This window comes from Cheilinus undulatus, linkage group 2, assembly GCF_018320785.1.
Source record: "Cheilinus undulatus linkage group 2, ASM1832078v1, whole genome shotgun sequence".
In the NCBI taxonomy this organism is placed as follows: Eukaryota; Metazoa; Chordata; class Actinopteri; order Labriformes; family Labridae; genus Cheilinus; species Cheilinus undulatus.
Genome location: NC_054866.1, coordinates 56,546,447 through 56,571,835, shown reverse-complemented (window position 1 = coordinate 56,571,835; position 25,389 = coordinate 56,546,447). Strand labels below are relative to the sequence as shown.

Genomic DNA, 25,389 nt, shown 5'->3' with positions numbered 1-25,389 from the left:
TGGAGATTGGTATTAACTAAGCCCACTCGTATGCATCAATACACACAACCAACACATCAGGGGAGCAAACTGGGGTAAAGTGTCTTACCCCGAGGAGACGTCAACATGTGATTGTCAGACCGAACCCACCAGCTTCACCTGGAAGTGACCAGCAGGCATGTGGACTCAGCCGAGACTACCTGCTAAGGTCTTCTGAGCTTTTTCAGAAGCTACCGGGAATTTCACACGCAACCATCCTGAGGGTTTACAGAGTAGGGTCCAAAAACCAGGAATCTGAATGTGCCGTGGTTGTTGCTGCTGGTGTTTACACCAACTTCTGACCACAGTATCCAAAAGTTGCTGCAGAAATCAAGTCTAAGGCCCCGTCCACACAGACACGGATTCAGGAGTATACACTAAAGTTTTTTGTCTGATGCTCCTTTACCACCACCGAGACCAGCAGACACCAGACGTTCTTAGATCCACCGTGGGGAACAACCAGCAGAAAGTTTGGGTCAGTGATCTGTAATCTTCCTCTCTCTTTTGGTGCATTTCTGTGGCAGCAATACAGCGCCACTTACAGGCTTGGCATATATACTACAGCATTTTCAGTCGTCTTCTGTCTTCTCACGCCAACATTTCCTGAAACAGTCCCGCATTTACGGAAGACTTTTTCAAAATGAAATGGAAATATATGGTTTTCGTCTCCGTGTGGACAAGGTCTAATAAACCAGGCATTGTTATTCTAACCTTTTTTAAAGACACTTGCCTTTAATTTGATGAACAGCTGAAGAGGGACAGGAAATATGAGGACTAGCCTCAGCATTTGGGCGCCTGCTCTACTAACAGAGATTAACGTCCACACATTTCCAGACTGTAATGTCGAATTCTGTAACCTGACACACCAGATGGATTTGTTTCACACACCCATCTGGTAAACCTTCAATACTAAGCGTTTGGGACAGGGCAGAGGATTTGACAAAAAACTCAGAGTGTGATTGGATGAACATTCTGTCTGTCACATCTCTATGGGCCACTCAGAGCAACAAAACGCGTGACATAGCTGCTACTGAGGTGTGCGTGCGCAGCTACAGAGGAACAACACGAATCATGGCGACTGTAGACATGTCAGTACTCGACTTTTGAGGTTTTTGAAAACAAAACAACTCACTGCTGTTCTTTGTTCTTCTTTTAACCAAGAAATGTGGTCAAGTTCTGATAAAACTGGCACTTTAGCAGCATCCACGCTAATCTCTTCCTCCATAACTGCACCAGCCTCTTGTTGCTGCTTGTTTATGTCACATTTTTTTTTTCAAACCAGAAATAAAATGGGTTAAAAATGACCAAAACATGATGGAAAAGATGGTGAAATGGGATTAAAAAAACAAAAAAACAAAACAGAAATGGGTTAAAACTGGCAAAAATTCAATAAGGTGGTGAAATGGGATAAAAAAAAGTGGGAAAAAAATAGTTTAAACTGGCAAAAATGGGCATGAAAAATCGTGAAATGTGGTTAAATTGGTAAAAATAAGCATAAAATGTGTCGAAAAGGGGATAAAGTGACAATGGGTCAACAGAGGCAACATTAGTTTGGAAAAGTGGTGGAAAGGGTTTAAAAGTGACGAAAAAGTCTTGAAAGTGGAAGAATGCACAGAAAAAGTGTTGAAATTTGATTAAGAAGTGGCAGAAATTGGAGCAATGTCGCAAAAATGTATTAAAAGGGGCAAAATTTGGCAACAAAAAGTGATGAAAACAGGTTAAAATGTGGCAAACTTGGTTGTGAAGTTGCAAAAAAAGGGTAAAAGAAGCAAAAAAGGGCTCAAAGTGTGTGTAAAATATTCTTAGTTTTTAAAAGGCATCTGGCCCTCCCAACGTTGAGATCCATTGCCATAGAGAACTGCATAACGAAAACCATGGCAACTGTAGACATGTCAGTACTCGCCTTTTTGGTTTTTGAAAAGAAAACAACTCACTGCTGTTCTTTGTTCTTCTTTTAATGAAGAAATGTCGTCAAGTTCTGATAAAACTGGCGCTTTAGCAGCATCCACGCTAACCTCTTCCTCCATAACTGCACCGGCCTCTTGTTGCTGCTTGCCTAAGTAACGACTCCGCTGTGCCCGAAAGTGCTGCCCCTCATTGCTGATTGGTCCTGTCACTTTCTCCGTCTCAGACGGGAGCTTTGCAAGATGGATTCACCAGTGAGAAACACGGAAACGGAATCACTTAAATTTAGCTGCACTTTTCTGCTCTGGGCTGACAGAAGCGTCACTGGTAGTGGTTCTTCATGGTTAGACGAGGCTGTAATGCAAACATCGATGGTAATGAGTGAATATTCATTGGTTGCTGAGATGTGATAGGCTGATTAGTTCCTTGCTTTAATGAGCTGTTGAAGAAGTGTACCTAATAAAATGGCCTGTTTGTGTATTTCAACTTTAATCATTATCACAAAAATGCAAAACTTAAAAATCTCAGTCTGTCTGTCCAACGTCCATGAAGAAGATGGAGAGGATGATTAGGATGAATGGGAGATGAATAAGTGAGGCCAACAGCTTCCTGTTAAATTTGGACCTGAAATTAATGAACGATTGCCAAACAAACCGAGATAAATGTCAAAGTGAGCACACATTTAAAATGTGTCTTATCCAACATGGCTGATATTGTGAACAGTTGTTTTAGCCTTGTTTTATTCAGCAGGTCTACTGCAGGAGGGGTGTCAAACTCAGTTACAGCAGGGGCCAGATTCTGGATCCAGGTCTAACTTGAGGGCCTAACATTTAACCATAACTGTCAACCTCATTTTCACCAGTAATAAAATATGAATAAAGCACTGATGATAAGTCATTTGGAAATTCAAAAAAGTAAAAATGATGAGTTTAAAAGCTCAAATCTGAGATGTAAATTCCAATTTATTGGTTCAAAACATCAGAACAGGATATTAAAAATAGAAAAATAATGTTTTTAAAGAGCAAATACACAAAGAGAAAGTTAAAATCATAAGTTTGAAAGGTCAAAATATGAGATCAAATTTGAAATAATGAGTTTTAAATTCAAAATATGACTTAAAATTCGAAGTTGTGAGTCTGACAGTTCCAAATGTGGGATTAAAATTCCAAAATTAGGAGTTGAAAAAGTCAAAATACGATCAAGACTTCAAAATGATGACCTAAAAATTTAAAAATAGAATTCAAATTCAAACTTGGGAGTTTAAAAGGTAAAAATCTGATATAAAATGTAAAAATAATGAATTTAAAATGTCAAAATATGAGGAAAAAATTGCAATCAGGTGTTTAAAAGTCAAAATGTGGGACTAAAAAGCCAAAGAAAGGAGTTGAAAATGTCAAAATATGACTTAAAATTTAAAATTGGGGATCTAAAAGATACAAATGTGACATATTAAGTCCAAATTATGAGTTGAAAAGCTCAAAATATGAAATTAAAAGTCAAATTCTTAAATTTTAGTCGTAATCTTGAGATGCAAAATTGAAAATATGAAATAAAACTGTCAAAGTTAACGCGTTACATCGCGTTAACTCAAATTGCTTTTAACGCCGCTAATTTTTTGGTCATTTCTTACTGTCTCCTTTACTTAAGAAGAAAAAAATGGTTTTAGATTAAATCTGTAGCGCTTCTATGATCTGAAGAATGAAGAGATGGTTCAGTCCTCTTACTACACCTTAAAAGTTCTCCACTCAGACTTCTTTTACTTTGTGTGTTCATGAGTTTTGAAAAGAGGCTTCACATGTGTGTTTATTTACATCATTCCAGTAAATCTGCTGGACTGATGACAGTCTTTTCTTACTGTCAGCATTTATTTTACATTTGGACTACATTTTTTAGTTTGAAAGTTAAAACATGATAAATAATAGCAGACATTTTTTAAGTAATGACTTGCTTTTTCCCTTGAGCAGGGCAGATGTGTCCACCTTACTCACATCAGAACAGTGAAACACCATTAGATGTGTCTGTGCCTTACTGCTGAGCTCTCAGCAGAGACTTGACTTCTTCTTCTTCTTCTTCTTCATGTGTGATGATGAGATCTGTTGTTTGGTGTTCAGCTGCTGAGAACAGAGGAGTTAACTTCAAGGAGTCTAAAGTTTGACTCTACATTGTGGTATTATTCAGTAATGTTACATTAAGGTCAGTATCTCCATCTGTTGTGGCTTGTTGGGCTTGAGTTTACCATGACATGCTCTCAGCAGATTTTTGCAGCGTTCAGTATCTTTGAGCTCAGACTAGAGAACTTTCTGGACTTTATCTGTTGTTGTTTTGGGTTGTTGACATGAACAAACATTTGCATAAAGAAAGCATTTTTGTCCACTTGTGTTGATAAGGGTATTTAAATCTTGAGAAATAGTACTGTAAGGTATATTTAGAACAGACAAAAAAGTGCAATTAATTTGCAATTAATCACGAGTTAACTACAGAATTTGTGAGATTAATCACGAATAAAAATGTTAATCTATTGACAGCCCTAAATAAAACACAAATCAATTTTTTCCCCCACATTCTTGACTTTTTAAGAAATCTTTCTTTCTCTTTACTTTTTCAGATTTTCAGCTTAACAAGGATATTTTAAATCATCAAGTTGAAGTTTACATTATTATACTGGAGGAAATCTGCAGACCTCATACTGGTGGGCCAGTTAGAATACAAACATGATAAGATCTCGAGGGCCAGATATAATCGCTCCGTGGGCCGGATTTTGCCCCCGGGCCTTGAGTTTGACACCTGTGTACTACAGAGTTATGCTGAGGCCTGGTCTGGAGGTTTCTCAGGACTAAAACTCCTCAACAGATTTTTCAGGTGTGCACAAAGGAGCATGACCAGTGCTAAAAAAACAAGGCTGAAGTAGAAAATAAGGACAAAATTCTTTAAAAAGCCATCCCTGGTGGTGGTTAAAGTTAGGAGCGTGGGTCTGAGGGGGCGGAGAGTGAGGCAGCTCCTTGATTAGTGAGAAAACACTGTTTCTCCGCCAACTTCCCTCAAACTCCTGCTCTCTGCCATCTCTCAGACGATACATAATTGCAGTTTATTACCTGTCTCTTATTAAAATGAATTAGCATTTTAATGAGACTTTGCCAGATGGTGTCTTGGTGTGCTTCTGCAGGATCCTGGAAGGCTGCTACTGCTGCAGAGTGGATGCTGCAGATATGGAGGGCAGTGTCCTTTCACTGTGCACACGTGCACTGGGCACTTTTCTTCACCATGTGCATGCACTATACTGCGATCAGGAGATGAAACATACGTGCTTGTTATGAGCTACAACTGTCAACACAGTCAGATCAATGGCTTGCAGGCAGCAAAGGGCTGCTGGTAGCGACTGGGGAGGATCTATTCTTTGGATCAGAGCTGCAAATGAGGAATATAATTAAATAGCTTTATCTCACTGGCTCAGCTTGAGTTGAAAGGACGTGTGCATGTGCGTGTGTTTGCCAGGGTGTGTGCGTGTTTGCTACTCTCACTGTGTGATCACAGCACAAACACCTTGGTATCAGGGAGGTGGGTGGCACTACAACATCAATGTTAGCGGCAGGGGAGGTAATCAAAATGTTGGATGTGGTGTTTCCCTCGCTCATCGGAGCAGTTGTTCAATCTAGAGTGGACATTGCAAAGTGATTATAGAATATCAGCGTGGGTGTCATAAGGCCGGGGCTTACATTTGCCTCCTATCTGTGTGAACAAAGCCTGACATTTCTACAACAGCTCATTCCACCTCTTTTATTTTTCTGTTTGTCTTTTATGAGGAGAACACAGAACAGCCACAGGGCAGCTCAAACTGAAGAAATACGCCAGCGTGGTCACAGGGGGACAGTCATGTCATTCAGCAGAAGACCATCATGGAAAAGTCTGGTCTATAGGTGTGTGGCTGTGACAGACACACCTCTGCTGGCATTTAGAAGAGTCTTCTATAGAAGTGCAGTTTATTTATTCATAGATTTCAGTCCGCTCACATGAGCCCACATGTCAGGAATAATCATCAGCAAAAACAAACACTAGATAAAGACACAGCAGCAGTACGCTACACAAAGACGCTGCTCAGGCTGGTGATAACCAGGGGTGTAGCTAGGGATTTTGGGCCCCCAGAAATAATTTACACAGGGCCCCCCTTAACCGGTGAGACAAGCAACATATGTCTATTCTTTTTTACAAATACCTCTGCATTTTAACGTATTTTTGAAACATAATTTCCACATTTGTGAGCAACATTTTTACTATGGTTAAATTAAATTTATTTGCAATATTTCTCAGCACTGTACTATACCATTTGGACATTTTTAAGGGAGGAGCAGCGCTGTATTTTACTCTATTTTATGTGGATTTCAGGCTGTTGACCAGTTCATTTAGTCCAGTGAAACTCAACCAAAAACCAAACTGTTGAAAAATGCATTTGCAAGAGCCACAATCTAAGTGGTAAAAAGTGGCAATAAAGATGGGTTAAAGGTTTAAAAGGGTCAAATAGTGGCAAACACTGGGAGAGAAAAGTGGCAGAAAAGGGTTGGAAGTGACCAAAAAATGAGTTAATGGTGGCAAAGATGGTCCCAAAGTGGCAAAAACGTGGCAAAAAAAATGAGTGAATAGTAACTAAACTGAGCAAAAATCAGAAAAAAAGGTGGGTAAAAATGTGTGAGAAGTTGCATTAAAGGCAAAAAGGGGCAAAAAATTGCAAAAAGCAGGATTAAAGTGTCAAAAATTGGTGGGAAGTGGCAAAAAAATGGGTTGACAGCAGCAAAAATAGTCCCAAAGTGGCAAAAACGCAGCAAAAAATGAGTGAAAAGTGACTAAACTGGGCAAAAATCAGAAAAAAAGGTGGGTAAAAATGGGCAAAAAGTGGCATGTAATTGCAAAAGGCAGCTTAAATAGGCAAGAAATGGCAAAAAGGGGCAAAACATTGCAAAAAGCATGATAAAAGTGTCAAAAATGGGTGGGAGGTGGCAAAAAAAATTCTGCCCTCCTCTACTGATCCTCTCAGCTGAGATGCTGATAGCTCAGTGGGTTACCCTGCTGACTACAGTCTGGGAGATTGATGGTTCAAATCCCAGTCAGGTCCTAAACTTTGGATAAAAGTGTCTGTAACATCAGGAATGCTTCATCCATTTCCTGAGAGAGGTGTGGTCAGGGGCGGAGTCATACAGCTAATTAACATTTAAAGCCTTTCAGGAGATCCAAACATTAGTATTTAGAAAATGTACAAATTGTTGCAAAATTCAGTTTTTCTTGAATCAGTAGTGTATCTTTGTTGCTGTTTGTTTGTTTCGCATCTGTTTTTATCCTCTGTAAAGCACATTGAGTTCACATTTGTATGAAATGTGCTATATATAAATAAAATTGAATTGAATTGAATTGAAAAAGCCACAGACACAGAAAGGGCTGGTTCTGATCAGGGCTGAAACAGAGGGGTTTTTAGACATGCAGAAATCAATACTGGAGTGTTTTTACAGCAACAAACTTCACGGGCATGTTTTGTGGACCTCTGAGACTGATATGAACTTGTCTAGAAAGGGTAAAATATGTCCCCTTTAAACCATAAAAAATCAGCCAAACCCTCACTGATGAAATCACCGACATGCTTTGGGGAAATATCTGATTTTTAATGTCCAACAGTCCAGCACTGACATCTCAGTCTGCTTTTAGTTCCCTGGATCAAAACTGAAGGTTCTCTCAGGGCCAATGAGAGATCATGTCACATGTCGTCACCTCTCACTGCGCCATTGGATGAATCCTTCGACACTCAGGAGTCCCTCAAACCCTCCCTATCACAGCCTCTGCAGGAGACCGGATCAGGAGGAGACCATTAGACCTGCTGATGATGGTGAAGCACAGCTGAAGTCAGTGTTCAGCCTCATTCATCTCATATTTCAGACATTTGGTGAAAAAGAATGATGGACAATTATGCTAAAAAACGTGACAAACTTTAATTTCAGACGTGTTTTCTGCTCTTTTCTATTCTTTTATTTAAATATGCCACTTTGTAATAATCAGATTTATTGTCCTTTAATATCAAATATCTACATGAAGCGAGCAGAGATTTACCACAAACATAATTCCTGCTTATGTCGTAGGAATAGTCAGTAGAGCTAAGGCTGACATTCTCTGTGCTCTACGACTGTTCTAACAGTAAGAACGGATTATTCTGAGGTGATTCGTTTCTACTGTGGTTCACTGCCCTAACAGTACGATGCAGAGCTGCAATCATAAATAATTCCATATTCATCACTAATTGGTCAGCTGAGGAAACCAGCACGTTAAACTGGGGGAGGAATCAACACTCCTCTATGCTGAATGCTCTGACAGCCCCGCTACATTCGCCTGCTTTTCCTCAGAACGTCTCTGCAACCGGGACCAGATTGTATTTTCTCCCTGTCTCGTTTCCTGCATGCAGCACCTGACACACTGTCTTTACGTCACACTGAGGAACATTTTACAGTCATATCTCTGCACAGATGGCCCAGCAGAAACGTGATGGTTTGATTCTGGAGCTACATTTCTACTTAGATCAGGCAGTAACAAAGGTTACTCCAAGCATTACTCTACATTTCTGTTTTCTACCCGAGCAACAGGAAAGCTCTTCTTTAGCATGTTCAGCCACGGTCCTCTGACCTTTCTGATTAAAGTTTGATCCTTTTCCTGTGTCTAGGAGGAAATCTTACTGGATAGTGAGTATGCACCAAGGGAGCTGACTTTAAATGTGCTGGCTGTTTATTTCTACACTTCCTTTCCACTTCAGTAGATGTACCAAGGGGGATTTCTCAAGCATTATGCTCTCCCTGGTCAGACAGAGGACACCTTGAAGCTGTTGACCTCGGAGCTGTTATGCTCCAAAAATCATATGTGAACAAGCCCGAACTTCTGAATGAGCTCAAACTTTAGCCGAAGAGCGTGGAACGGGGGAGGGGGAAGTCAGCAGAGAGAGGTGGTTTCATAAGAGAACGTCAGACTTTCTGCTGCACAAACTCTTCTTCTATTATTCCAAATCAGTCTTAAAGGTGACATCCTACACATCACAGCAACTAGAAGGGGGATACGGCCGTAAATTTATGTCACAATAGTTTGTCCTTCAGGAAAAGACTATTTTATCAGGGTGTGAAGAAAATAATAGAGATAAACGCAGACTCAGCCATGCCACGGCTTGAACTCATTAAGGAGCACAGAAAAGTGATTTTACCAGTCTTCTGCTCTCTTCTCCTGCAGATAAAAGTTTAAAGTCTCTCCTGTTGATGTGTTTCAAGCTGCTGTTGGCTGGACCATATTCACTGATGATGGGTGAGCAGCGGTAAAAGAGGCAGAAAATGGCAAAACTGGTGATACGTGACAAAGTGTGGCAGAAATAGGTGAGACGTGACAAAAAAAATGACTTATAGGTGGCAATAATGGTTAAAAAAAGCCACAAAAACATGGCAAAATATGAGTGAGAGTGACTGAAATTGTCAAAAAGCAGCAAAAAGGTGGGGAAAATTAGTGAAAATAACTAAAATTGGCAAAAAGGTGGAGGAAAATGAAGAAAAATAACTAAAATTGGCAAAAAGATGGGGGAAAATCAGTGAAAATAACTAAAATTGGCAAAAAGATGGAGGAAAATGAAGAAAAATAACTAAAATTGGCAAAAAGATGGGGGAAAATGAGTGAAAATAACTAAAATTGGCAAAAAGGTGGAGGAAAATGAAGAAAAATAACTAAAATTGGCAAAAAGATGGGGGAAAATGAGTGAAAATAACTAAAATTGGCAAAAAAGGTGGAGGAAAATGAGTGAAAATAACTAAAATTGGCAAAAAGATGGGGGAAAATGAGTGAAAATAACTAAAATTGGCAAAAAGGTGGAGGAAAATCAGTGAAAAGTGTGTTTAGTTTTGGGATCTTTGGTGCCCCCCCCCAGGTTGGGAACCACTGCCTTAGGTAATATGCTCTGCATGGCAGTGATCTATAAGAAGCAAAATCCCCTCCAGGCTGTCCCAGAACTTCTTTTAATTTCAACGTCTGCAGCCTCCATGCTGCTGCATGTACATGATCACACGCATGGACATGCACTCCTTCACACATGGAGCCACTAGGAATAAGTCAGAGCTTCCCATTCTGAAAATGTTTGACTAGAGTAAGCAATATGTATGCATTAGTGACTTAAACACAAACCGCCTCCCCTGCTAGCTGTTTGATTATAATTAAATTACATTCTTCCCCAGGGAAAGCAGGAACCCTCGAGTCGCCGCTGTACGCCGCGGTGGGAGTCAGTGACTCACAACGATGGAGAGGAGACGGGCAGAGGGAATGACAAATTATAAACACATGTAATTTAAATGATAGCGTTAAGGAACTGGGGGGAATAACTGCAGGGAAAGCAAATAGAGAAAAACACTGAAATGTGCAGCAGACACTGTCACGTCATGAATATGCTGAATATGCAGAATATGCAGAGTACTGTTTGATATTTACTGTATCATGGCCCTCACAGCCCACAGCTCACTCCTCCATTATCATCCTAACCCTGACTGTGTTAGTGGAGTTTCACAAACCCCCCCCCCCCACACACACACACAGAGACACTTCGACCACAGTGTTTGCTCAAGTTTGACAATCTGATGCAGCTCAAGGAATGGGAAAGAAACGGCTCAGAATTCCTGGCGTGCTTTGGGGAAAAGGATGAAATTCAATTATTCAGTAAGGTTAAGAGAAGGAGGTGTTTGATTGTCAAATGTCAGTTCAAACAGGAAAGTGGAGAGGAGGAAAAAAGACTTTCAGACTGGAGTCTGCAGAGACCAAACAAACATGCCATTTCTCCTTTGTTCTATGCTACCCAGGTTGCTCAGAGTCGTTTTGTATTATATTCTTTATTAAAACTATCCATCTTCTTTCTCTCATGGCGTCGTTTTCCAAAGCAGAACAATCTCAAGAGTTACATGAGCAGACATAAGAGGCCTGCTTCATTGGAGTTTGTAAATTCTGTGAACATATTATGGCTGCAGAGTATGCCATAATAGATTGGCACAAAACAGAATAAGAGATTTAATCATGCTTTTCTTTACGCTGCTTCTGCCTTGATTCTAGCTCCATTCCTGGGCGAGGAGGAGGAGGGGGCTCATTGCAGTTCATAGAAAGTCATGGTTCTGATCTTGTGCTGGAGGGAATTCTGGTATCCCACTCTCTCTCTGATATGCAAAGCTAACGTCTGGCTTTTGAAAAGAAAATCTTTACACACACTGTTTGCTACACCATGTATTTTCATCCCCGAATCAGCACCAGAGTTGCTTACAGGCAAACTCCTTTGTTAGCTTTGGAAATGTGCGCTGATACATTGTCAGCGTTATCATCTCGCCAGCATCTTAAATCCTCTCACGGTTCCTGTCTCTGCTTTTGCTCGTCTTTTGTCTTTCTGGATTTCTCTCAAATGGACGCACGGGAAATAAGAGACATGTAAACCGAGAACCTCTGCCACATCCAAGCGTGCTCCCTGAATATTAAGCACTGAGATGCACTCATTTGTTTGAGAGTTGCCAGGTCTCCCACCAAGGCTGGTATTCATTAGTGAGATGGTGCCTCAGAAAAGGCAGCTTCCTATTTGACTTGTGCAAAACGTCATTAGCATTTAAATACGGTTCTCCTGTTCATGGGAATGTGCCACCACATCTGGAGAAGCCTGCAGAAAAACTGCAAAAATACACACTGATATTTAAGGAGTAGAACTCTTCTCACTGTAATCTAAACTCTAGTTTAATCAGGATTATCTATCCTTTAAAGCAAGAGTGTCAAACTCAATCACAGAAGGGGCCGGATTCTGAATGGGTCTAACCTGAGGGTCCAGATTAAACCACACTGTCAACCTCATTTTAGCCAGTGATAAACTATGGGGAAAAAATGAGTAATGATAAAGGATTTTGAGATTTAAAAAGGGAAAATGATAAGTTCAGGCTCAAAATCTGAGATAAAAAGTCAAAGTTATCTGTCAAAACATGGAATTAGATGTTAAAATAATGCTTTTAAAAGGCAAATATAAACAAAAAGAAAGTCACAATCGTGTTTTTAAGGCAAAAATATGGCTTTGAATTGAAAATGGTGCACCTGAGGGTGTCAAAATATGATATAATGGTCGAAATAATCAATTAAAAAGGTTTAACATTTGAGATAAAAGTGAAAATAATAAATTGAAAATGTCAAAATCAGAGATAAAAGTCCAAATAATGGATTGAAGTCATAACTGTGCAATGCAAATTTGAAAATATGAAATGAAAACACAAATGAATTTGTTTCTTCACATTTCTTTTTATTTTTACTCTTTATTTCTTTCACATTTTTATGACTTAAGGATAGTTCATATTATGGTTAAGTTAAATTTTTATACAGGAGGAAATCTGTAGGCTTCATAATTTAGGGCCAGTTATAATCAGTATATGATATGATCGTGTAACTGTACCACAGGCCGGATTTGGCCCCCGGGCCTGGAGTTTGACACCCCTGCTTTAAAATGTGAACTGAAATAGAAATCTGAATGTAACTGTCCCTTTTCAGGGCTTGTGTCTGTTTCTTTTTACTGAGTAAATCTGGACTCTTCTCGACTACATAAAAACTCATTTAACTCTTGTTCACGTAACCACTGCATGGATTTATTTCACATTTATCTGGGAAACCTCCCATACAAAGTGTTTGGGAATGACAGGACTTTTCAAACAAATCTTGGAAGGTGACTGGACAAACATTCTGTCATGATTGTTAGCCAAGCAGAGCCAAAGAGGAGTAGACATGATGCGCTCCAGAAGGAACCTGAGCTCAGCAGACAGGGCATCGTTTATGAACGCTGCAGCTTGTTGGTGGGTAAAACCCCTGCTGAGGCCAGGAGAGGCTGTTCTTAGATTCATGTTCTGACAAAGCTGCTGCCATCCTACAGCTGCATCTGAACCCTGCTCTATTGACTCGCTCACCTCAAATGATGCTGATTGGTCAGATCCGTTCTCAGACCTGGCACAAACATTTCAGATTGGAGCTTCACAAGATGGATCTGCTGACTGGAGACCAGTCCAGGGTGTACGGACAAGGAATCTGGCCAGTCTTTGCAGGGTGAAAATGAAATGTATTATAGACGAATGTGGGGAGATGGAGGTGGACAGGTTTATCACTGTGACATTCGTGTGTTTGAACAGAAACTGACCAAAGGAGTGAACATTTATTAACCTTTAAACAGCTGTGATAACATTTAAATTTGGACAAAAATGGGAATTGGACGATACTCTAGGCCAGGGACTTCTCAACTTTTTCAGCCCGCAACCCACAAAATAATGGTGTTAGTGACCGGACTGTACCTGAAGGTGGTCGGACACAGCCATGCACACACTAGAATAGTCATGTGGAGACAAGGCCGTCCATCAGGGGGTAAATGGGAGAGCTTTCTGGGGCCCAGCCAAACTGGGGGCCAGCAAAATCATGGTCCATCGTAAAGGGAAGCTGTAGTATTTTATATTTAACCTGAATAATAATCACTCTTATCCATAAAACACATTTTAATTCATTTTTGTAGTAAAAATGTAAATCCTTTTGTTAAAAATAGAATTAAAATATGTTGAAAATAGCTAAAATGGGTTAATAATGGCAAAAAATGGTGGTAAAGGTGGTGAAATTAGATTTAGAAGTAGCACAAATGGGTTAGAAATGCCAAAAAATAGATAAAAGTGGCAAAAAACACAAAAAAATGGCAAAAATGGGCATATTAAGTGGTAAAAGGGGATTAAAAAGTGGCAAATAGTTGGAAATTTGGTGACATGGGATGGAAATTGATATAAACTGGCAAAAAAAGGGCTAGCTGAGACAAAAATAGTCAGAAACTGGCAATATGGCCATGTCAAATTGTGAAATGTGGCTTAAAAATTGGTTAAAGGGTCAAAAGTGGCAGTAATGTGTCAACAGAGCAACAACAGGTAGAGAGTGGTAAGATTTGGTTTAGAAGTGCCAAAAACTGGCAGAAAAAAAGTGGTAGAAAGGGTTCAAATTTGAAAAATTGGTGTAAAGTGGCAACAGTGTGATTCAAAAATGATCTTAATTTTTTGAAGGCATCTGGAGACCCCCTCTCAGTGTCTAGCGACCCCTAATGGGATCCCAACCCCAACGTTGAGAACCCCTGCACTAGGCTACCCTTCATGAAGAGTCCTGTTTTAAAGGAGACACTGCCATAGACTCACTGACCCCACAGTGGGCTGACACGCTCTTCAGGAGTGGATCAGGAGTAATAAAATATCCCTGACCTTCCATATCATCGTTCATATCCAGGCGATTAATGCAGTAACCCCTTAAAAATGTTCTCCTACTAACCAGCAAGCATAGTAAAGTAAGAAGTTCACAGGTAAGCAAAAAAAGCAGTTTTGTTTGGTTGGTGTGCAAAAAATGGCTTAGTCTTTTTGTTTCTTCATGCAGGCTTTTTGTTTATTGTCTCCATGGGTTACACGTTGCATTACTTCTTCTTGTTTTTCTGCCTTATTGTCAACATGTCTTACAATGCTCAACATGAACCAGTATTGCCGCCTAGCGGTCAACTCTAAAACCTCTCAATCATCACATCCCCCTTTCTTTAATGCAAAATACTGTGCAATGAAAATAACAAAATGATCACTTTCCTTAGCAGTGCTATCTTTGACAAGATTTAACCAACACATATTTAATCTTTGTAACATATCCTGCATTAACCAGCCAGACTTAAACACAATAGTACTCGTATAACTTTTCATGAAACACCAAACTTTAGAAATGTTACCATGAACTATAATATGTCCTTTTCTTTTTCTAACATCCTCAAGTTAAAGGTTCAGTCTATCAGGTTTCTTGATTTCCCTTGTAGATCTTCTTACCACAGGCACAGATGGAATGTGCATTTCTGTGCTGTTGTCTGCAGCATGTGGGAACTCAGTATGAGACTCACTGTCATTCTCATTGGGCTCTTTGACAGTCTCTTTCATTTTCAGCAAACTGCGGCGATTCCTCCTAAGGATTTGTCCTTCCTCCGTTCTTACCGTGAAAGATCGTGGAGCTACCTCTTGAAGAACAGTGGCTTTCGTTCTCCAACCAACAGGATCCTCGATCTTCACTGTATCATTGCTGGATAGTGGTGAAAGCGGCTTGGCTGTTCTGTCATAGAATGATTTCTGCTTCATCTTTTGTCTACAGCCTTTTTTGAAGCTTTGGACGTATCTTTTGCTCTGAGTAGCTCGGCAGTGTAGAACGTAGTTTTCTGTTCATCAACAGCTCAGCAGGTGATAGTCCACACTCAAGAGGTGATGCTCTGTAGTTGAGTAGAGCCAAGTATGGATCTGACTGGCTGTCATCAGCTTTCTTTAGGAGTTGTTTGAGAATGTGCACTCCTTTTTCAGCTTTTCCATTAGATTGTGCATACAGTGGACTTGAGGTTATATGCTTGAACTTATACTTTCTTGCAAACTGCTGCCACTCTCTACTGTTAAAGCATGGTCCATTGTCACTCACCACTATGTTTGGTATGCCGTGTCTTGCAAAAATGGATTTAACTTGTGTGATGACACAGACTGATGGTGTGTTTGATAGCAATGCCATTTCAGGAAAGTTAGAGTGATAGTCAATAACTACCAAATAGTCTTTACCTTTGAGATGAAACAAGTCCATTCCTACTTTGCACCATGGTTCTGTTGGAACCTCAGCTATCATCATGGGCTCTTTGGTTTACTTGTTTCTGTTTCTGGCATGTGTCACATCTGCTTATCAGTCTCTCAATGTCTTTGTTAATACCAGGCCAGAAAACACTGTCCCTTGCCCTCCTTTTACATTTCTCGACACCTAGATGACCTTCGTGGATCCTCTGAAGTATGTCCTGTCTTAGGCTTTGTGGGATGGTGATTCTGTTTTGTTTCAGTAACAGTCCATCAGCCATACTGAGCTCACCTCTGATGTGATAGAAGAGTGGAGAGGAACCTAGAAGCCATCCATTTGTCATGTTTTCAATGACCTGTTGCAGCTCTGTGTCTTTTGCTGTTTCTTCAGCTATTTCTTTAGACTTTGTGTCAGAAACAGGAAGTACAGTGGATATCATCTTCACATGGGTTTGAACATCCTCTTCTGTTGTGCTCACACTATCTCCTGTGGGTGCTCGTGAGAGAGCATCTCCGAGTATCAGGTGCTTTCCAGGTGTGTAGATGAGTTCAAAGTCATATCTCTGCATTTTCATCATTAAACGCTGAATTCTTGGTGTCATTTCATTCAGGTTTTTCTTAACTATGGCAACTAACGGTCAGTGGTCTGTCTCTACAGTGAAGGTAGGGAGGCCATATATGTATGAATGGAACCTCTCTAGGCCAAACACTAAACCAAGACACTCTTTTTCTATTTGAGCATATCTGCACTCAGCTTCTGTCATGGACCTAGATGCATAGGCTACTGGTTTCCAATGCTCACCTTCAGCTTGTAGGAGTACTGCCCCTATTCCATTCTTGGAAGCATCTGTTGACACCTTGATTTTCTTTGTAGGATCAAAGAATGTCAGCACAGGTGCAGTTCTTAGTGTATTTTTCAGTTGTTGCCACTCATGCTCATGTTTGGAAGTCCATTTGAACTCATTCTCTTTGTGTAGAAGTTCACGGATGCATGATGTCTTTGCAGACAGGTTGGGAATAAATTTACCTATAAAGTTCACCATTCCCACGATGCACAGGACACCCGTCTTGTCTGTTGGACTTGGCATGTTCTGGATGGCATTTATTTTGTCTTGGTCTGGTTGAACACCTTGTGTGGACAGCTTGTCTCCGAGAAAGACAATTTCCTGAGCTCCAAACTGACATTTGTTTTTGTTGAGCTTCAGCCCATACTTCCGTATCCGCTGTAGAGCTTTAGTCAGCCTCTTATTGTGCTCTTGAAGGGTGGGACCCCAGATGACGATGTCGTCAACATACACTCTGACACCATCAATCCCCTCGATAATGTTCTCCATTGCTCTATGAAATATCTCAGAGGCAGAAATTATGCCAAATGGCAGTCTCAGGAAGCAATACCTGCCAAAGGGTGTATTAAAAGTGCAGTACTTTGTGCTACTTTCATCTAGCTTTATCTGCCAGAAGCCTTGTGATGCGTCAAGTTTTGAGAAATACCTTGCACCCGCCATTTCACTGGTGATTTCCTCACGCTTTGGTATCTGGTAATGTTCACGTTTAATGTTCTCATTCAGATCTTTTGGGTCCATACATATTCTTAGGTCACCATTTTTTTTCTTAGTGCACACCATAGAATTGACCCAGTCTGTTGGTTCTTCAACTTTTCTTATCACACCTAGTGTAGTCATCCTGTCCAGTTCTTTCTTGAGGCTTTCTCTCAGTGGTGCTGGAACTCTACGTGCAGGATGTACAACTGGTTGTGCATTCTCTTTGAGCTGAATTTTGTATGTAAATGGCAATACACCAAACCCTTGGAATACATCAGCATATGTGTTCACAATAGAATCAACAGAGTCATTTGGTGCACTCACAGTTGAGGTAATGAGATAAACTCTTTTAACCAGTCCCAAGTCTTCACAAGCTTTATCACCCAGCAGTGAATCAAGTCTTTCAGGAACAACACTGAAGAGCAGGTGATGCACTTTTCCTTTGCTGTTACTCTTAGCTTGCACGTACCTAAACACTCAATTCTTTGTCCATTGTAGTCTTTGAGATCTGCTGTTTTCTTCTGTATTTTTGGTTTTACTCTCATTTCTTTTATGTCTGACATGCTGATCAGGTTTGCTTTTGCACCAGTGTCTAACCTCACTGTGACTTTTGTCCCGTTGATTTGCAGTGGTGCTATCCATTTATCCTCATTTATGGCATTAATTTCACTTGTTGGCTCATTTTCACAGTTCACCATGCCAACAAAGAACGTTTCACTGAGATCAGTTTCTTCTACTATGCTTACAGATCTTCCTTTGTTTTTCTCTTTTCTTTTGGAGAAACACTGTTTAGCAAAGTGATTCTTTCCTTGACACTGAGAGCATTGCTTACCAAACGCTGGACACTGTCTTGGTTTATGCTGTGAGCCACAACACTTGCAGTTAAACAGAGCGTCCTCAGTCCGTTGTGCAGGTCGGGTCTGTGTGCCTCTCCCACCTTTTCCTGAGACAACACTCACAGCTACAGCGTCACTTTTGTCAGTGGCATCCAGTGTCAACTCTGTTTCCCTCAGAAGCCGTTCTCTGAGTTTCGTATCATCCACACCAAAAACAATCTGGTCTCGAATCATGGAGTCCTTCAGAGTTGAAAAGTTACATGACCGTGCTTTAAGTTTTAAGTCCGTCAAGAAGCTATCAAACGTCTCATGCTGCTGCTTCACTCTTGACCGAAAAACATATCTCTCGTATGTCTCGTTCTTCTTAGGAGAGCAGTGAGTGTTGAACTTTTCAAGCACTTTAGCCAGCACACTCTTGTCATCCGCACTCTCAAACACAAACGTATTGTACACTTTGATAGCTTGTGGGCCCGCTACGGTTAGCAGTAATGCTACCTTTCTAGCATCTGGCTTGGCTTCCAGTCCCATGGCCGCGATGTACAGCTTGAACTGCTGCTTGAAGGTGCACCAATTGCTGTCGACATTTCCCATGAGCTTCAAACTCTCCGGTGGCTTCAAAGTATCCATGTTGCCTTCACAAAACTCCACACAGCTTATTTTACTCCTGGTACCATGTTTTGTTTGGTTGGTGTGCAAAAAATGGCTTAGTCTTTTTGTTTCTTCATGCAGGCTTTTTGTTTATTGTCTCCATGGGTTACACGTTGCATTACTTCTTCTTGTTTTTCTGCCTTATTGTCAACATGTCTTACAATGCTCAACATGAACCAGTATTGCCGTCTAGCGGTCAACTCTAAAACCTCTCAATCATCACAAAAGCCTGTTCAAAATAAAACATTTTCAAAATGTGTTTGCAGAAGCTCCTGGTCTGTGATGGTAGAATCAGCTGTTAGATAAAGACCGCAGGTGTAAGGTGGGGTTTGATGCACCAGCTGAGCTTCAGCGCTGTTATGTCTGCACATTCTTAGGACTTTCACTCCTGAGTTTAAAAAAGTCAGACTGAATAGAAGAAAAAACTTGAACACATCTATATACCACAATGCATCTTGTTTTGGTCAGTGAAAATTCCTGAAAGAGAGAGAGAGTCCTCTGGAAATGTTCTCAGACAGACGGCAGGTATGGAACGTTGGAATGTTTTTCTCCTGAATATCCACTGAGAGAAAAAAAGCTAAGCTAAAGCTAAGAACATTCATTTGATTGAAAAGACCTTGAAATTCCAGACCTGAGCGTATTTAAAAACCCCATGGGAGACACGGTTAATATTCATCAGACCTTTGGGCATGCTGGGCCATAAAAATATGTTTCTGGCTACGAAGCAGAATTGAATATTTGTTGTCTTCAGTTTGAGTTACTGGAATCTTCCATCTATAATGTGGGAGGAGAAGTTAGCGGCCAACGCTCTGTGAATGTCAGCAGAAACGCGTCATGACACGATCTGCAGCTACGGCCAAACCTCAGACCTGGTCCACTCAGGGCCGATCTGGCTCTGGAGGTTGGCGCTGGTGGAGACTGACTTCATTTACACTCCACTGTGCCCTCAGAACCTGCTGGAAGCTCCATGGACAGAGGGCTTTTGTGAACCATAGTGAAAGGAGAATATTGACTCCTGTGATAAATCGCTGCCTTCTTGCTGTAGCTGACCTCTGACCTGAAGATTCACACTTGTATGAGCACAAATCAGACAGCTTTTGTAGAGCTGCTGTGTGAGAGACTTATCAGTAATGAAGCTTACCATTGACGGTGAGAGAAACTTCCTTCTCCCCCGCTCCCACACGTGGGACCACGGCTCGGCACACATATTTCCCTGCGTCCTCCTGTCTCACGGATTTCAGTGTCAGGATGTTCTCGTTGCTAAGAACCTGCGGGAAAAAGCCAGAGATTATCAAATGCAGTGACAGCAAAGGCACCTTTGCATGTAAGATAGCAAGACAGGGGAAAAGAGGAGAGCAGCACACGGACCATTTAATAACCTAAAGGGCACCTCTCCTCTATTATTAAAATCCAATTTAGGGTCTGAGCTCAGAGGAGGAAAGGGGGCCACTTTAGGCTTCTATGTCGACGGAGGGAAAGGTGAAATGAGTCTGAGTTCAAAATCAAATCAACAGGTTTGACATGAGAGCAGGGGTGTGCCACAGAGCAAGTTCAGCATGAGCCAAGGGCTCTAAGTGGAGACATCGGGACTCCACGAGGATTCAGGCTCCACCATAAAATCACCCTTTAAACCAGTGTTACTCATCCCTGCTCAACCAAAGTGGCAATTAAAACAAGTTAAAGCTGGCAAAAGTGGTCAAAAAGCAGCAAACACTGGGAGAAACGTGGCAAAAAAAGGGCAGAATGTGGCAAAAATGGGTGGGAAGTGACCAAGAAATAAGTAAAAGCTGGCAAAAAATAGTCAGAAAGTGGCAAAAATCTGACAAAAAAGGTGGAAAAATGGGTAAAAAGTGGCACTTAACTGCAAAAGGCAGCTTAAGTGGGCGAGAGGTGGCAAAAATAGGCAAGAAGGTGAAAACACTGGGGGTACAGTGGCAAAAAAATGGTTAAGAAATGGCAAAATATGAGTAACAAGTAGCAAAAATGGTCCAAAAGAGGCAAAAAAGTGGAGAAAAATGAGTGAAAAGCGAGTAAAATGGGAAAAAATCAGAAAAAAAGGTGAAAAAGTTGGAATTGAGTGGAATTTGACTTCAAAAGGCAGATTAACGGCTGAGAAGTGGCAAACAGGCAAAAGAGGGCAAAAAAATGCAAAAAGCAGGATAAAAGGTTCAAGAATGGGTGAAAAGTGACATAAAGAAGTGGCAAAAATAGGCAAAACGCAGCAAAAACTGTGAGAAATGTGGCAAAAAGGGTGAGAAGAGGCAAAAAAAAAATTTGTTACAGGTGGCAAAAATGGTCCAAAAGTTGCAAAAACATGGAGAAACATGAGTGAAAAGTGACTAAAATGGGCAAAAATCTGCAAAAAGGTGGGGAAATGGGCAAAACGCATTGAAGAGTGGCAAAATGGAAATTATTTGGCATTTAATTGCAAAAGGCAGCTGAAATGGGCAAACATTTGAAAAAAAGGGGGCAAAAAATAACAAAAAGCAGGATAAAAGTGGCAAAAATGAGAATAATGTTTGAAATGAAGACATAAAAGAGCCACATGTGGCTCCAGTAATTGCATTTACACGCAATTGATTATTTCATAGCGTGGTGAATGTGAGTTTGATGAGTGAAAGCAAAAAAAGGAAACAAATCTATTACTAAGACTATGGGATTATGGCAATAGGCGAATTTGCCAAAATGTTGAAGTATCCCTTTAAAAGGGTAAAATATGTAAGCTTTAATACTAAAAAGGGGAAAATCAGACCAAAACAGCCCCTCACATAGAAATCGGTCCAGACCACAGTAGGGAACATTTCCTCCGCTATATCTGCTGCTACAGCCTGTTTATCTCAGCGTCTGTGTTTACCTGTGGCTGTTGTTGAAAAGCGAGCTTCGACTGCTTGGTAGCATCATTCAGGCTCTGGGGGTCTCTAGCATCTAGCTTTGTGTTAGTCTGCTGCTTTTGTTGGGACAGATTTAATGTGGAGTTCAGGCCCCATCCACATGGAGACAGATTCAGGAGTGTATACACACGTTTTCTGTCGTATCTGTGTTTCATCCACACGGAGGCTGTAAACGTTACTTTTTGAAACCGGGTCCCAAAGTGAACAAATCTGTAAACGTGTACCGTTTCATGTCCATGTCGACATCCAACCGCATCTTTCTTGAAATGATTACGCCACACATAAAGTAGCTTACCTCGCATGCACATATCCAACCAAAACAACAATGGTGGGTTCATGCTGAAGAAGCTACTGAGCTTATTCTGGCTTTATCAGTCAAATCTGATGCTCCTTTACCACCACCGAGACCAGCAGACACCAGATGTTCTTAGATCCACCGCGGGGAACAACCAGACCAGGTCTGTTCTCTTTGATATATCATTATAAAGACCCAAATTTAATCAGCAGCATTAGCAGTGTTTAGCATTGTTAGTGTGAAGATTTAACGGTCAGAAACCTCAAGCAGAACCAGAAAAACAGATCTGAGTCTACTGGAAGAATGGCCTACATGACACTTACCACTCCAGACCCCCTCTTCATCCATACGATGGTTAGAGAGGGATTTCCTGTCCAGGCACAGTTGAACACAGCATCAGACCCAAGGTCCACCTGCAAGGACTGAGGCTCTGCTGCCATTCTGGGTCCGACTGTTGAAAACAGACATCAGAAGCTGCTACAGCAAATATAGTTATGTTCATAATAATAGCAGTGTGTTTAAAAAGGTGAGTAAACCTCAAAATTCTTCAAATAAATTGTATTTTAATGAACACAAATGCACTGGGGACACTGCACATTCTATTTCAAAGCAAGAAAATTGGAAAAAGTAATTGAATTTGAAAATATTTGACAGAAAGTCAAGAAATATAATGTTAAAAAAAATAGCAGTGTTGACATCTTTCTTTACAAACTCAAAAATGTACTGTATAAACTAAGAAATGCCTGAAGATTCAACTTTCCTGAGAATCCTAAACTAATATTTAGTTGCATAACCACGGTTTCTGAAAACTGCTTCACATCTGTGTTACATGGAGTCGACCAACTTCTGGCACTGGTCAACAGGTATTGCAGCCCAGGACAATCGTACTACGTTTGACAATTCCTCTGTATTTCTTGGTTTTGCCTCATGAACAGCATTTTTTATGTCAGCCCACAAGTTTGTACGATGAAAACGTCCCCTCATAAGGCGTATTAAGAACAGAAAATGACCTTCTGTTTCATTCATACAGTTCTCATAATGCGGGAGAAACGCACTTAAAAGTGCACCTCCAGAAAGCACATGTGCTCTGGGATCCAAGGAGGCGATCTATCTGCACTCCAGAGTTGGCTCCAGCGTGAATGTGGATATGCACAATTAAATGCATTTCTCCCTCATTATGAGAAATGTACTACGCCATACGAGGGGCTGTTTTTACTGAGCAGAGTAAGAAGTTATTGAGAAGGAGGATGTGGAAGTGGGCAGCACTGAGTCTGGGTGGTTTCCATGTTCCAGAGGGCCTAAACCTTTAATAGATGGAAGCCTCAAAAAAGACACATCCTGTTACAGTTATAAAAAGTAAGAATTTATCTGTCTATAAAACTATAGAAAATATCTGCATATGTATTAGCAGCCCAACGCCCATTCAAAAAGGTCATAAAATAATCTCTTTGACTTCATTTAAATCACAAATCAACACACTGGGAAACCCTGCTTGTCTATGTGGACTTAAAAATAAAAATGATTGGATTTGAAACATGCAGTTAAGTCAGTGACTGAAGGCAGTAACAGTGCACAGACAGCCCTAACTCATTTAAACATCCATGCATTCATGGAGGGTTGCTGAAGGAGCCACTTACAGTAGACGTCAACGTTGCGGCTGATGTTTGTGCTGCCTAGAGGGTTGGTGACTTCACAGGAAACCGGTTCTGAGAAGAAGGAGTGGTCCACCATGACCTCGTAGGTGTCTCCAGAGACCTCCTTGATTATACTTCCTCCTTTGGCCCACCTAGTGTGAGGATTAGAGATGGGAGAAATGGAAAAATAATGGGAGAGGGGAAACAGCATTAAGACAGGCTTTCAAACCTCCTTATGTCAATTGCATCCTTTTGTGTGAAAAATCCTCCTCCTTGTGCAGGATCTTCTGTGCTAGCTTCAGCATATTTCTGTGGCAGCCCTCCATGCTGTGACAAGCTCCCTGGCGACTGGGAGCAGACAGCACGTTCCTCATTACGGCAGGCAGAGAGAGCAGCACAGAGTGCCAGCTAAGAAAAACAAATCACAGAATGACAAATAGGAAGCTCCCCCACCTATGAAGACGTTGCTTGACACACACTGTATTGCACACAACAGCTGATGTTAATAAATTGACACGGGATCACAAAAAGAACATCTGTTTGTGTTTGTGACTGATGGCTCCTGTGACAGGAGTACAGGCACTCCCCTCGTGTTCAGATGAAAGTTCTGTGATGTCACGGGCAGCGGCGTCTCGCTCTGCCTGATGTGGATTGCTCTCTGCTGCTACCACAGACAAGGCCCATTCATAAAAGTGACTGAAGGCATCTATGGATGTATGGTCTCTTTGGAAATGTAGACAGTTCTCTGGGACTTACAGTCCATCTAAACACTGCTGTCCTGCTCAATAGAGACGTGGTTGCATGCTTGTGAATGAAAACAATGAGAGCGGACTCGCTGCATGTCTCCGCTTTATATTCCTGGCAGTGCTGAGAGCAGTTTTCACGGGATAGGGAACTCATTTGTTTTCCATGACTAAGCTGGTCCCTTGCTTGACTGAAATGCTATCATTTAAATGAGAACAGATTACCTCATTCAATCAGTAAGTGAAGTGAAGCAGAATTCTAATTGGGCTTCATGGGATTTTTCTCCGCTTTTATCCAGCAGCAGAGTTTTCCCTGAGTTTCTCTTCTTGTTGTACAAGGATATTGCTAAGGGCTCTGCAACACCTGTGTTTCCAAAAATGTAGAAAATAGGGCAGACTGGTGTTTTGGTCTGTCTGATGTAGAACTTTCTCTATGCAGTCTGTGTCAGTGAGTATAAACAGAAGAATACCCTATAGTCATGGCATAGGATAGAGCATAAAAGCCTCATCAGTAGCAGAGAAGCATATGCCAGAAAATCCTGTGTATTATAATGAGACTGGAAAACAACTATGTGAAAACCATTATTTTACTGTTGATGCATTTTTCTGTATCATACTCATCCAACACTTAATTCACTGCTAATTGACACAAATTTGTAATCAGCCAATCATATGGCAGGAACCAGTGAATGGTGGCCTTTACACATATTAGGACAGCTCCAGATAGGGCTAAATGGTTCCTGCCATCTGATTAGTTGATGAGGTATTTCTGTTAATGTGCAGTTATAAAAGTATACCTAAAAAAAGGAGGCAAGTCGAATTTAATTTCCATCCATCCATCCATGCATCTATCCATCCATCCATCCATCCATCAATGCATCCATCCATCCATCCATCCACCACTGCATCACTCCATCCATCCATCCATCCATCCATCCATGCATCCATCCATCCATCAATGCATCAGTCCATCCATCCATGCATCTATCCATGCATGCATCCATCCATCCATGCATCCATCCATCCATCCATCCATGCATCCATCCATCCATCCATGCATCTATCCATGCATGCATCCATCCATCCATCAATGCATCCATCCATCCATCCATGCATCTATCCATGCATGCATCCATCCATCCATCCATCCATCCATCCATGCATCCATCCATCCATCAATGCATCCATCCATCCATGCATCTATCCATCCATCCATGCATCTATCCATGCAT

General features: G+C 41.0%; 1 protein-coding gene across 1 annotated transcript in view; it reads right to left on the bottom strand.

Annotated features, from left to right (window-relative positions):
• Positions 1-25,389, bottom strand: part of kirrel3b (kirre like nephrin family adhesion molecule 3b) — a 322,138-nt gene that overhangs the window by 21,957 nt on the left and 274,792 nt on the right. The window contains exons 7-9 of the mRNA XM_041809908.1: positions 23,418-23,566; positions 22,104-22,231; positions 19,736-19,862 (exon numbers count right to left, since the gene is read on the bottom strand). Of these exons, the coding sequence (XP_041665842.1) occupies positions 19,736-19,862; positions 22,104-22,231; positions 23,418-23,566 (404 nt within the window). The remainder of the gene's footprint in view (positions 1-19,735; positions 19,863-22,103; positions 22,232-23,417; positions 23,567-25,389) is intronic.